The 12,886-nt window shown below is 44.0% G+C and overlaps 2 protein-coding genes across 5 annotated transcripts in view; one reads left to right on the top strand and one right to left on the bottom strand.

The window, feature by feature from the left end:
- Positions 1–8,067, top strand: part of Dip2a (disco interacting protein 2 homolog A) — a 119,390-nt gene extending 111,323 nt beyond the window's left edge. For all 4 annotated transcript variants that reach the window (XM_074072449.1, XM_074072446.1, XM_074072447.1 and 1 more), the window contains one exon: positions 2,206–8,067. The gene's annotated coding sequence lies outside the window, so the exon portion shown is untranslated. The remainder of the gene's footprint in view (positions 1–2,205) is intronic.
- S100b (S100 calcium binding protein B) lies at positions 6,579–12,856 on the bottom strand. Its single transcript, XM_020182043.2, has 3 exons — positions 12,673–12,856; positions 9,356–9,494; positions 6,579–8,200 (listed from the first exon to the last, which is right to left on the bottom strand). The coding sequence occupies exons 2-3, from the start codon at positions 9,491–9,493 to the stop codon at positions 8,060–8,062; spliced, it is 279 nt and encodes a 92-aa protein (XP_020037632.1). The 5' UTR covers position 9,494; positions 12,673–12,856; the 3' UTR covers positions 6,579–8,059.
- Between the last annotated feature and the right edge of the window lie 30 nt (positions 12,857–12,886).

Raw genomic sequence — 12,886 nt, 5'->3', positions numbered from 1 at the left:
AAAAGAAGAACCCAAAGCTGGCAAAAGGAAGGAAATAAGAAAGATTAAAGCAGAAATAAGCCAAATAGAGAATATGAAAACAGAGAAAATGAATTAAACCAAAATTTGATTCACTGAAAAGATCGACAAAATTGACATACTTGAGAAGACTGAAATTAGTAAAATCATACATGAACCTGGGGACTTTATTACTGATCTATAGATAAAAAGGACTCTAAGAGAGTACTGTGAAAAACTGTGTGCCAAGAAACTGGATGACTTAGATGAAGTGGGAAAATTCTTTGAAACTCAAAACATTTCAAGACTAAACCATTAAGAGTTAGAAAATCTAAATAGACCAACTAGGTAAGAAGATTAACTCAGTGGTCAAGAACCTCCCAATAAATAAAGGCCCTGGGCCTGTTAGCTTTCCTGGAGAACCTTACTGAACATTTAAGGAAGAACTAATGTTAGTCCTTTTCAAACTTTTCCATAAAATTGAAGAGAAGGAAAAACTTTGTACTTTGTTCAAGGAAGCCAGCCTTAGTCTGATCCCAGGGCTAGACAAATACCCTACAAGAAAACTACAGACAATTACTGCTTGTAAATATTCATAGAAAAACTCAGTAAAATATTAGCAAAACTGAATTCAACAGCATACATGAAGGATTATACCTCATGACAAAGTGGGATTTGCCCTAGAATGTAAGAATGGTTCAACCACATTAACAGAATGAAGTGGGGGAACCTACATGATCATCTTAGTTGATGCAGAGAAAGCATTTGATAAAATTCAACACTTTCATAATATATTCAACAAACTAAAATATAAGGAAACTACTTCAGCGTAGTAAAGGCCATATGTGAAAAGACCACAGCAAACATCCTGCTCAGTAGTGTTTCCTCTTAAGGTATGAGCAAGGTAAAACTTCAACATAGCAGTGGAAGTTCTAGCCAGAGCAATTAGGCTAGAAAAAGTAATAGGTGTCCAAACTGTAAAGGAAGAAGTAAAATGATCTCTGTTTGCAGATGAGATGATACCGTGTGTGGAAGATCCTAATGATCAAACAGACATGAAAATCTGTTAGAACTAATAATCAATTTAGGAAAGTTGCAGCGTACAAAGCACACAAAAATCAGGTATATTTCTCTACACTTAACAATGAACAATCCAAAAAGGAAATTAAAATAATTCCATTTATAATGTAAAAAGGAAAACACACTTCAGAATTAACTAAGGAAGTGAAAGGCTTGTGCAATAAAAACTATAAAATATCTCTGAAAGAAATTAAGGCAGAAATGAAAGACATGCCGTGTTCGTGGACTGGAAGTATTAGTATTGTAAAGATGTCAGTGCTTCTCAAAGCAATCTTCAGATTCAGTGCAGTCCCCATCAAAATGAAAAATGGTGACACCGAACACGTGAGAAGAAACTCAACATCACCAGTCACTAGGGAAGTGCAAATAAAAGTGATAATGAGGTATCCCTCATTCCATTAGTACAACTAACTACTGTGTTAGTTCCTCTACTGCGATAAAGTTCTGAGCTGAACTGCCTTATGAAGAGAAAGTGTTTATTTTGACTCGTACAAGTTTTTTGTTTCGTTAGTCACACTAGTCACAAAATGATTTATTTCTAGAATTGAAAATAAGACAAATGGTTTCACTTCTTTTTTTCTCCTTCCTTCCTCTCCGCCTTCCTTCCTTCCTCAGTGATGTCTCGCTATGTAAGCCAGATTGAGACTGGCCTTGGCTCTCCATCCTCCTGCCTCAGCCTCCCAAGTGCTGGGATTACAGGTGTGTACTACCACACCTGGCTATGGCTTCAGTTTTTTTTTTTTCTTCCTTTTTACTTAAGTATGTTATTCAAATAGGAGACAAAGGGAGAGAGAAATAAAGGTGATGTAAAGAGGCACTGGTCATCATTAATGTCTTATCTTGTGACTTCAGCTTGGAACATCTGAGTAGTCACTAAGCTATGCAAACCATGTTTCCTCTGTAATCATTGGCATATACAGACAGCACATTAAGTGAAACTGAAAGTAATTGAAGTCTGTATCTAAAAAAAAGTTGCTTTGTGAAACAAAACTTGCTTTCTAAAATCAATTTGGCTATCAAGCACTTCTTTCAAAAGGGTGTTGAGTAAGTGGATGAAAATGAGGTAGAAACACATAGAATAAATTCATAGCATATAAAAATTTTAAGAAATGCATTTTTCTTAAATAGGAAATGGATAGAAATGACCAAAAACTGTCTGGAAAGTAGCTTCATGAAGTTTTCTGATGAGACACAGACAGTGGGAGCCACAGCCTTCCCGTCTGGAGTTTCCTATTCCGCTGATGACAGAAATCCCAAGGTGCAGGTGGGTGTTCCTTAGGCTTCACATCAGTGAATCCCATCATCTGCTCCCAGTTCTAGGGCGCTGTTGCACTTGTCAACTCCATGTTTTTATTGCTGTCATCTGGGCTCTGAATTCTTTTCACTATCTAACCTGGAGGTCCTTGAGCCAACGTAAGCCACAGATGGTCTCTGCACTGTGGTCTTCGTCCGTGGTGTTTCTGAAATAGGCCAATTGCCAGGTTCTTGGCTCACATTTGGAAGTTTTAGCCCATGACCAATTGGCCCTGGCGTTTTAGCCTCTGATGAGGCAGCACACTATGACAGATGCACATAGGGGAGCAAAACCATTCACTACTAAGACAAAAAAGAGATAGGAAGAGGGGCTGGGGCTGCACTATCCCCTTTAGTCACCTCCCATGAGCTGCCACCTCTTCAAGATTCCACCACCTCCCCAAAGTGCCAAAAGGGTCTTTGGAGGACATTTAAGATCCAAACTATAGCAGCTACTGTTTAAAAAAAAATAAGTTCTGGTTAGGATTTGCAGAAATCGGATCCTTTGTACACTGTTGGTGGGAATGCAAAATGGTTCAGTCACTGTCTAAAACAATGTGACATTTCCTCCAAAAATTTAAACTATCCCTGTGTGATCCATCAGTTACACTTCTGGATGTATACTCCAAAGAATCAAAAGCATCACCTCAGCTATTTGTATAACTGTGTTCATAACAGCTAGCTGTGGCCCCAGACATCCACTCACACTGGGGTCCTCCTGAGCTATTCCCAGATGGACCCCCTTTTCCACTCCTGTTGTGATGTCACCCCCAGAACCATTACTGTTGCTGCCTCTGACCCTCCCATCATGTGCTTTGCACTGTTCCTAAATCTTCCTGAAGCTCCTGACAAGGCTCAAGCCTCTCCTCCTACAAACCTCTCTAGCACTAGCACTGCCCTGTGGTTAGGCCCAGAGCCCATTCCTTCCATTTGGCCATCACCTGGTTTCACCACACCTGTGGCCCTTGCTTGACATCCTTCCCAGGGATAGCAGTGAAGGTATTTCACCAGCCCAAGGACTTGAGTTTCCTCCCTGAGCTGCTCCCCTTGCCAGGTCTTTGTTTTGCCCGAGGCTGTTTGCAGAGAAATGCAGGATATGTTCACTTGGGAGGCATTTCTGCAGGGAGGGCCAGTCTAGAGAGCACCAGCCTCTCTGCAGAGCGAGCTCAGACTCCACTGCAGTCCTGGATCACTAGCCTCCAGAGGGTGGGGCCTGGTCACGTACTGTAGGCATGCCTAGGCTCGTTGGGTGGACACTCATGAGTGTCTGTCCATGAGTGGGTGGTACACAGTGGAGGAGCCTATGCTGGCACCAATTTTGGGTTCCCTGCTGTGCATGTGCGAACTTTTCCTCTGGAAGTTTCCTGAAATAGAAGCAATCATTGCAGCGGCTGTTTCTAGGAGGGTCCCTGAGGCCAGGAGGCTAGTACAGGAGGACAGACAAGTGGACTGGAGGATAGAACAGGCAGGTGCCCCTGACCACTCGAGAAGTACAGTGGCCATGAGTGTCACAGGGCCCAGTGAGGAGGTGAGGACTTCAGGGGAGCCAACTTGGGTAGCTACTTGTCTTCTGCCCAAGCCTGCAGCCCTGGTGGCCCCAAATGGTCACAGTGAGGCCTCCATGGCCCAGCTCAGTTCAAAACCAGGTCCCCACTTCCAATCACCAGTGCCCCTCGATGTCCCCACGGGCTCATCTGTTGAATGCTAGGTCTCCAGCTATTGATGCTGTTTGGGGAGGTGGTGAAAACTTTGGGAGATGGGACCCAGCTGGAGGAAGCAAATCACTGGGGTCAGTGTCTTGTCCCAAGTCCCTCTCATTCCTCTTGCTCTGCTTCCTGTCCACCAGGAGGTGAGAACCCTTTGCCATATGCCTCCTACTCCTGCCATGATGTTCTGCCTCACCATGGGCCCAGAATCAACACAGTCAAGGACTATGATGGACTGAAACCATGAGTTAAAATAAATCTTCTCCAGCTAAGTTATTTATGTTAAGTATTTTGTCAGAGCAATGAAAAGTCTGGCAAACACAGAAAATTGATGCCAGGAGTGGGGTTGTTGCTGTGACGACTTATGATGATGTGGTTCTGAACTGGTTTGTGGGAGGATTTTGGAAAAGTTTGGAGATGTAGGCTAGAGAACTCTAGAGCACTCTAGTCCCAGAGGGCTATGAGCAGAGCTTAGTGTGTGATTCTGGTAAGAGCTCAGAAGACCAGAATGCTGACAGAAATGTGGATAGTAACTTCTGCTCATGAGGTTTCAGGTGGGAACAAGAACTCTATTGGGAGCTGAATTAGGGGCCATTTGTGTTACATTGTGGCAAAGGTGATGGGCTAATTAACCTGAGGGAGGAAATTTCAAGGCATTCAGGCCATGGCATGGGGTTTGCTGGCTGCTTCCAGCCAGATTTACTGTGAGAATCTGGAGCAAAAAGTAGAGTGACTGGGGCCTGGTTTAAGTGGTAGTGTACTTGCCTAACAAGCACGAGGCTCTGAGTTCAATTCCCAGTACTGAAAAAAGCAACATAATATACAGCAAAAACAGCAGAGTGCTGATGGCTAACATCTGTACTCCTAGCTACTTGAGAAGCTGAGATCAGGATTGTAGTTCAAAGCCAGCCCAGGCAAATAGTTCATGAGACCCTATCTTGAAAATACCCAATGCAAAAAAGGGCTGGTGGAGTGGCTCAAACAGTAGAGCACCTGTCTAGCAAGTGTGAGGCCCTGAGTTCAAGCCCCAGTACTGCAAAAAATAAATATATATAATTAAAAAAAAAACCTAAAAGCAAAAACAAGCAGGGTATGGTTGGCTCACACCTATAACCCTAGGAACTTGGGAGACTGAGATCGGGAGGACTGAGGCGCAAGGTAGCCTGGGCAGAGAGCTCATAGGACCCCCATCTCCAAAATAAAATAAAAAAAAATAAAGTGGACTAGAGGTGTGGCTCAAATGGTAAAGTGCCTGCTTTGTGCAAGCACAAAGCCCTGAGTTCAAACTCCGGTCCCACCAAAAACAAACAAAAGCAGAGTAGAAAGATTTGAAAGACTTGCAGTTTTCCTAGAAAAGAAGTCCACGTAAAGTTGGAGCCAAGGAAAGTGTGGTTGCTGAAGAGACTAGGGTCATTTAAAAGCCAAGTACTTTACATTGAGACGATAGTAAAGATGGTCTGAGAGCATCTCAAGAATTGGCTGGAACCCACTCATCACAGGCTCACAGGTGCAAAGATTTTTAATTTCTTTGAAAGACTTTGCTTTGAAAAGAGACCTTCTGGACACCTTGCTTGTTCAGAACTGCCTAGGGTAGTGCTCCCCCCAGTCCACCCAAGTACTATAAAGGCTGCTTCAGCCATAGTCCTAGGGAGCCCACCTGCTGGTCATCCTGGCATCAGACCTCATCATCAGCCATGAGATGCCAGTTTTGCAGGCTTGCAGAATGCAAGAGTTACAGAGTCATGGAGTCTTCCACCCAGACTTCAAGGAAAGTGTGAGAGGCCAGGCAATGAGTCCCTGCAGGGAGTTCCTGAGAGGGTGATATGTGATATGTGAAGCTGTGAGGAACAGTATAAGCTGCCAAGGAGAGCCACAGGCACTGAGTGGAGCCAGCCCCAGAGAGAAGCCCTAAGGACTGCAAATAGCAAGGATGCCCAAGTATCCTGGATGCCAGACATGGGGTTACTGGATTTAATGTTTGTCCTGCGGGGTTCTATTTTGTTTTTGGTCTCACCTCTCTTTGTGCTCCATTTTCCCTTTTGGAATGGAAATGCTCATGCATATTGGAAATATATTGATTTTATAGGGGCTCACAGCTCAGAGTTTGCCTTGAGTCTCAAAGGAGCCCCTGAGTTGGACTCAAACATTGCTCAAAGCAATGTTGGAACTGTTATGACTTTGGGGACTCTTGAGGACAGACCAAGTACACCTTGCAAGTAGGAAATGGCCAGAGGCAGATGTTATGGTTTGAATGTGAAACCTCCCCCACAGGCTCACGTGTAAAACTGCCAGCTGGTGGCACTATTTTGGAAGATGGTAGACACTTTAGGAGGTAGGTCCTAGCTGGAGGAAGGAAGTAGGTCACTGGGGTCATGACTCTGAAGATTATACCTGGTCCCCTGTCCCTTCCTCTGCTTCCTATCCATGATGATGTGAGCTACTCCACAATGTCTCCCTCACCATGATGAACTGAAACCTCTGAAACCATGAGTCGAATAAATCTTTTCACTGTTTTAAGTTGTTTATATCAGGCATTCTAACACAGCAAGAAGAAAGCTAAAACGTGACCCAAACAAGCTGGTTCCCTACAAGAACTGCACAGTATCCTCTGGTAAGGAAGAAGCGAGGTGGGAAAAGGCAGAAGAGAGGCCTACCCTATGTGGCATCTGACACCCCAGGATCTTGTGTGCCCCTGGCTGCTTCCCACCTGGCTGTGAGGCCATTGTGTGAGGATGGGGTGAAGCCCAGCATCCCACTTCTAAGACTTTTACTCTTTGTCCCAGTCTAACGAGTGTTTTGTTTTTATTTCTTGTTCAAGGGCTATGGAGAATTGCTACAGTGCTCTTCTTCTGTAATGCAAGTGCACTATTCCATTGGCTTACGAATTCTCAAGTCTATTCCCATTAAAAAAAAATCAAAACAGGGGAAGGAGTAGATAAAACTAATTTGAATTTTCCTGGAAGTGACTTGTAATATTTATAACTTGATTTTGTTTCCTTATTTATTCATAACTCAAACTATTTGATGCTTGATTTATTTGAATATGCAGCTATAAAAGCATGAAGTTCAGCCTACATGTCTCTTGACTTTCTTGGCTGCACCAGGAATTGAGCAGGTGCCACCTCAGCACCAGCAGGTCGGGAATGACCTCCAGCAACCGAGGGATGAGTCTTTAGTGACTCATCCCGCAGAACTTGCTTTACAGACTGCAGAGGAGGCTGGGGGACAGCATTACCTAAGGCACAACTAGCTGGAAAGCAGACTCTAAGCCCTGGTCCTGAGTCCTGGCCAGGCTCATCCTACACACATTCCACAGGGCCAGTGGAGGTTCATCCTAAAAGGAGAATTCTACTGAATGTTAACTTTTGATTCTCAGTTCTGAGTTAAAAAGTCAGTACTTGTTTAAGAGACATGTTTCCATTTAGGACAGTTAGTACTCAATATTTACAGTAATCACAGTTCACCACAGCATAGGAAAGGGGATTTAAATGTGACAGGGCTCTTGTGGGCAGTGGTGGTCAGACCATCTTGCTACTTTAGGTTTTATTTGCAGTAATGATAAACAAATGGAAGGAAGAGCAGCCTTCTCAAGTGTGATGAACTGGGCTTTGATATTTAGATGTACTAGAAGACTTAGGCAGCCATTTTGGGTGGTTTTGTTTTTTCTGAGTTAGGATTCTACAGACCCATAGTGTCTGTCCAACATAGGCTTTATGTCTGAGGGCTGACTTTCCAAAGAGGTTATTACAATACTCCCTGGGACTAGTGAGCCTACATAAATGCCTAATATGGCAGAAACAGTGATGCAGCAGTTTAAAGCAGCTCTTGAGAAGGGGTTTTCAACTTTTCATTTACAGCAAATCAAGCTTCCTAATTAGTTATGCCTGGCTGAGACCTCAGTCCTACAAGCCTGCAAGGCTTGTGTTCTGGTTACTGGAATGACCTTCATCTTCTCGCAGAAACAGCTCAGCTCCTTCTCTGTCTCACTCATGTTCAAAGAACTCATGACAGGCAGTGGTCACCATGGCAATGAAGGCCATAAATTCCTGAAAGTCACATTCCCCATCTCCATCTTCATCCAGTGTTTCCATGACTTTGTCTACAACCTCCTGCTCTTTGATTTCCTAAGAGAGAGAAGAGATATCACCCAATGTGTTTTTAAATTGAATGTAGCACCATCAAAATGTGATTAAAAGTAACTTGACAGTAACTCACATCAGAAATAATCTCAAGATATGAAATGCTAAATACCAGAAAAGATTTCTCCTGTGCCAAGGGACAGTTGGGGGTTCTGTGCCTGTCCTCCTCCTTACTTTAGGTCCAGGGGGACCAGACTACTTAAAAAGAATGGAACAACCAAGATGTGAAAAGTTGCAGGGTGCTACCATGCAACTCAGTGTCAGCCTGAGAAAATGTGTTGAAGGAAAAAGTGAACTCTTGCTGCTCCTGAGATTTCATGTGTCTGTGGTAATGGCTTCAAGTAGAGTTTAATATTTGGCTGAAATAATGCCTGGGAACATTTTTTTCCTTCTCAAGTTGCTTTAGGAGGTTTTTTTTTCTGACAGTTCTCCTGCCTGACGCCAAAACCAAGTGAATGGTAAGGTTACTAAGTGACCTACAAACATTGCAGGGCCACAAACATGGTGGAAAGAAGAGCATAAATCCCCCTTCCCCAGTTCCCACATACACACAGGAGAGCTTGGCCTGAGGAAGCTAAGCACCATTCTTCCTGGAATACAAAGGGATCAGGTGTAAAAGATTCCTGTGTGGGTGGGGGTCAAGACCTGCAAAGGATGGGTGGGAGCAGTGTGTGCCTTGGTTTGGATCTTGAAAGCCCTGGGAAGGTCATGAGTGTCTTTCTATCCCATTCTGTTGTCATTGTCACCTGGAAATCCTAGATGCTCCAGAGATAAATGACAGGGAGATGTAAACAACAGCCCATCTAAGCCTCCGCCATGAGGGGTTGGCTTTTCAAGCAAGCTTCCAGAACAACCTAGGATTCCAGACACCCTCATAACCATCTCAGGGCAGCTCAGAAGGGGAAGCCTAAGGTAGTTTGTTTGTTTGTTTGTTTGTTTTTTGAGGCAGAGTCTTGCTATGTAGCTCAGGCTGCCCTGGAACTCACTATGTAACCCAGGCTGGCCTCATGATCTTGCTTATCCCCCCCAACCCCCCAGTGCTAGGATTACAGGCATGAGCCACCAGACTTGACATCATAGGTGTTTTTGTGAGTAGAGAGAAGAATGGACTAACTGCCGATTTTCAAAGGCAAAACTCACCTCCAGAAAGTGGGGGAGCTCAGTATTGATGAGTTCCTTAAGTTCAGATTTCTTCAGCTTGTGCTTGTCACCTTCCCTTCCAGAATACTGGTGGAAGACATCAATGAGGCCCACCATGGCCTTCTCCAGCTCAGACATCCTGAGGGCCAGAAGAGAGACACTCTTTCATGCCTTCTGCTAGGCAGACATCCACCCAGATGAGGGGACAGATGGCCTGGCCTCGGGTGCCACCATTTATCACAGTTCTCCCCTCTGCCTTCTGTGTCCCTGTGGACCTTGGGGATGAGTTTCCATGGCCCCTGGCTTTTGGTTGGATCAAGTCAAAAGACAGGAGCAGAGTGCAGAGGGATCTCGGAATGGGCTCCAGCCTCACAGGTGGGCCCTTGGGGCTCCAAGATGGCAGAGTGTGGGGAACAGACCAGCAGCTCAGCAATGGGGTGGAGGTGGAAGCTTAACACCCACAGTCAGGGGACTAGGAGCAAATAAGGGCACAAAAATATACATCCTGTCTGTTAACAACGGAAAATAGAGTGAAAACATCCTAACGTTGCCAAAGCTTAGGAAGAAAAATGCATACGCTTCCAAAAACTCTAAGGAACGTAAAAGGCAGGAATTACTTTCCTTTGAATTAATATATAAATTTAATGCATTTTACATAAAAATATGAATGAGATTTCTTAGTTGGGTTATGGAACATAAAAGTATCTGTAAAATCCATCTGGGAAAAGAAAGTAGAAATAATAAGAATAAATAAATAAGCAAAAATAAGAAAACTATAATTGCTACAAAAACATGAGAGGTACTTAAGCTTCCCGAAACAAAAGTGTCCTAGCATCACTAGTGTGGCAGGACTGGTATCCAGCCACAGATGTTGGTCACCAGGTGTGGGTGGGAGCCGGCCTTCTGCTATGGGTGGGACAGCAGGATGCCTACTGGCCACAGAGTGGAGCAAGAAGCTCCCTCTCACATGCTGTGGACACAGCCCCAGGGTCAGCAGAGTCCTAGAAAAGCTGTCCCTTGCTTCAGAACACTGAGATGCTCAGGCAGAGAAACTTGGCAACTCTTGCCTTGAGTTCTCATCATTAAACAAGAAACTTTGCACTGTTGAAATAAAAAATAAAAAATATTATTGAAAAATCATGCCATGCTGAGGAGGTCACGTCATAGAATAATTGGGACTAAAATGCTTCTAATGTTATTTATCATGATTTCCCAAAGGAAACAGGATTGGAGACTTTTATCTTGGCCTGATGTTTGCTAAAGTCCTGTTAATAGTCAGTGTGCTTTGCTTTGCTCTTAAGTTCCTAAAAATCTGATACATCATATATATCAGTAGAAAATACAAATGGACTAAAATTGTGATATCTCCTTCTATCTTACCCTTCACTCTGGAGTTCTCAATGATTGATTTTTAAGAAACAAAAGAAAAATCTTGAGAGACGTGTGCATCACTGTGGTGCTTCTCAAAGTCTACTATGGCTGGAGGAGAATTATAAGTTATTTTTCTGTGAATTACTAGTGGGGTTTTAAAAAAAGAAAAGGCATACAGCATAGTCCACATATTAGAAAACTCCAAAAAATTGGGTTTTCTACAATTTAATTGAAAATTTTTCCTCTTAAGTTCTCTTCACTTAGGGAACAGTTAGTTGTTTATAGGTTATCTTTGAAGAGAAATGGAAGTAAATAAACATGTTCCCTTCCCCCTTCACTCTGTGAATGCTCTGCCTTAATCTTTTATATTGAAAATACAAAAACTTTAGGACTTTAACGTCTTGGAAAGACACATTGCATAAGATGTGAGGACTCTAGAGAAGCATCTCTGCCTCCTGGTGAAGGTCACAACTGAGGAGGGAAGCCCACTGCTAACTCCAGTCCCCTTCATAATCTGAGGTAAAGTTAGCCATGAGTGATGGGTGAGGTGGGAGAGATAGACGAGGAGATGGGGAAATTATATTATTTAAAATAATATTAAAAGGACCAAACTCAGACATTGAAAGGAGAAAGTAGAAACTACAAAAGCCAGAGCAGCTAGCCTCCTCCCACCTCCTTTTAAATGCTAAGTTATAAGAACAGGGAAACAGAAAGGGGCTATCTCCTCTCTAGAGGTAGCTGCAAGGCTCCTTGGTTGGATGGGTAGCACTGAAAGAATGAAGGGCATGTCTAGCAAAGGGAAATCCTAAAACTCACTGTTGTCCCTGTGTTTTGAGTGGGCCTGGATGACATCTCTCTGTTTTAGCCCCCATCTTATCCCCCAGATCCATTATATTAATGATTAGAGGTTGCTAGACATGGTCATGCATGTAGTCCAGCTTGGAACATACAAGACTAGTGATAAGGACCACCATTTTGAGTTTCCAGGCTCTTTTAACCCATTTCTCCCTACTTTCTTTTTGTTTTTTGGTGGGACTGGGGTTTGAACTCAGGGCTTTGCAAAGTAGGCACTCTACTGCTTAAGCCACACCTCCAGTCCATTTTGTGGTGGTTATTTTGGAGATGGGGTCTGGAGAACTATATTGCCCCAGCTGGCCTTAAACCACGATTCTCCTGAGCTCAGCCTACCAAGTAGCTAGGTTTATGGGTGTGAGCCACCTGCACCCAGCCCATTTCTCCCTACATATACCCCGTTATGCTAAATTTCTTTCCTAATAAACTTTACTCTCACTTTCACTACGTTTTCATGTCTTGCCTGAGTTCTTCTCTCACCAGATCCAAAGACCACAGTAGATGGCTGTGTTGACTTTCTGGTAACAATTGTTTGTAAAGAGCAATGTTCTGACATCTCTGAGTGGTGTCCCTGTGGCGTGGGGCATTTCAAACAGAGGAGAACTGGAAACCAGGCAGTTGGAAACTCAGGGCCATCAAAGAAGCACCTGGGGGTGAGGGGGGAGTGAGGCAGCAGAGTGCTTCTTTAGCATTTGGGGCTAAGCTAGCATGGAATTTCCATAGCCCTGGTGGTAAACAAAAGCCATCTTTTCAAAGAGTTAGAGAAGAAGCAATATTCATGGTAGTCACCTCTGACCCACTAGACCTGAGGTTTCTCTGATTTGTGGAAATGAAAACAGGCAAAACACATCTCTAGCTGTCTGGTATTGGTGTAGTCATAGCATCAATAGCAGTAATAAGGTAGACAGTGCAGTCAGTCCCAAAACACAGAATGCCATAGGCAGTTTTGACATACTGTCAGTTGTCCCTTTTGGACAGTTTTTAGCTATATTTAGCTTTTTTTTAGCTCAGTTTCCTGCCCTACCCCAACCCCACCCCATCCCCCAAAAAGAGCCATTTTCCCTAAGTGTTCTCAGTCAGTGGTTCTTTCTCACCTCCTCCTGGTCACCTCCTGCCGCCGGTGAGTCTCTGGCTGCAGCAGCCTGAGTGGCAGAACTGTGGACTGAGTCAGCCTCTTATTCCTCCCTCCAGGGAGGATAGGGTGTGGGCCCTGGCGCAGTCCACTGTAGGTCAAGTCAGCCAATGGGGGCTGAGGACAGGGAGGTGCTGGACCGCCAGGCCTGCACAGAGGGCTGCATTGACCAGGCG

Source organism: Castor canadensis, chromosome 5 (genome assembly GCF_047511655.1).
Source record: "Castor canadensis chromosome 5, mCasCan1.hap1v2, whole genome shotgun sequence".
NCBI classification, from domain to species: domain Eukaryota; kingdom Metazoa; phylum Chordata; class Mammalia; order Rodentia; family Castoridae; genus Castor; species Castor canadensis.
This window is presented reverse-complemented; position numbering and strand designations above follow the sequence as displayed.

What these genes read in the sequence shown, in the direction of transcription:
- S100b (XM_020182043.2), bottom strand. Translation starts at nt 9,493, where the DNA reads ATGTCTGAGCTGGAGAAGGCCATGGTGGGCCTCATTGATGTCTTCCAC. An exon ending in AGCTCCCCCACTTTCTGGAG is followed by an intron (nt 8,201 to 9,355) that starts GTGAGTTTTGCC and finishes TCTCTCTCTTAG; the next exon opens with GAAATCAAAGAGCAGGAGGT.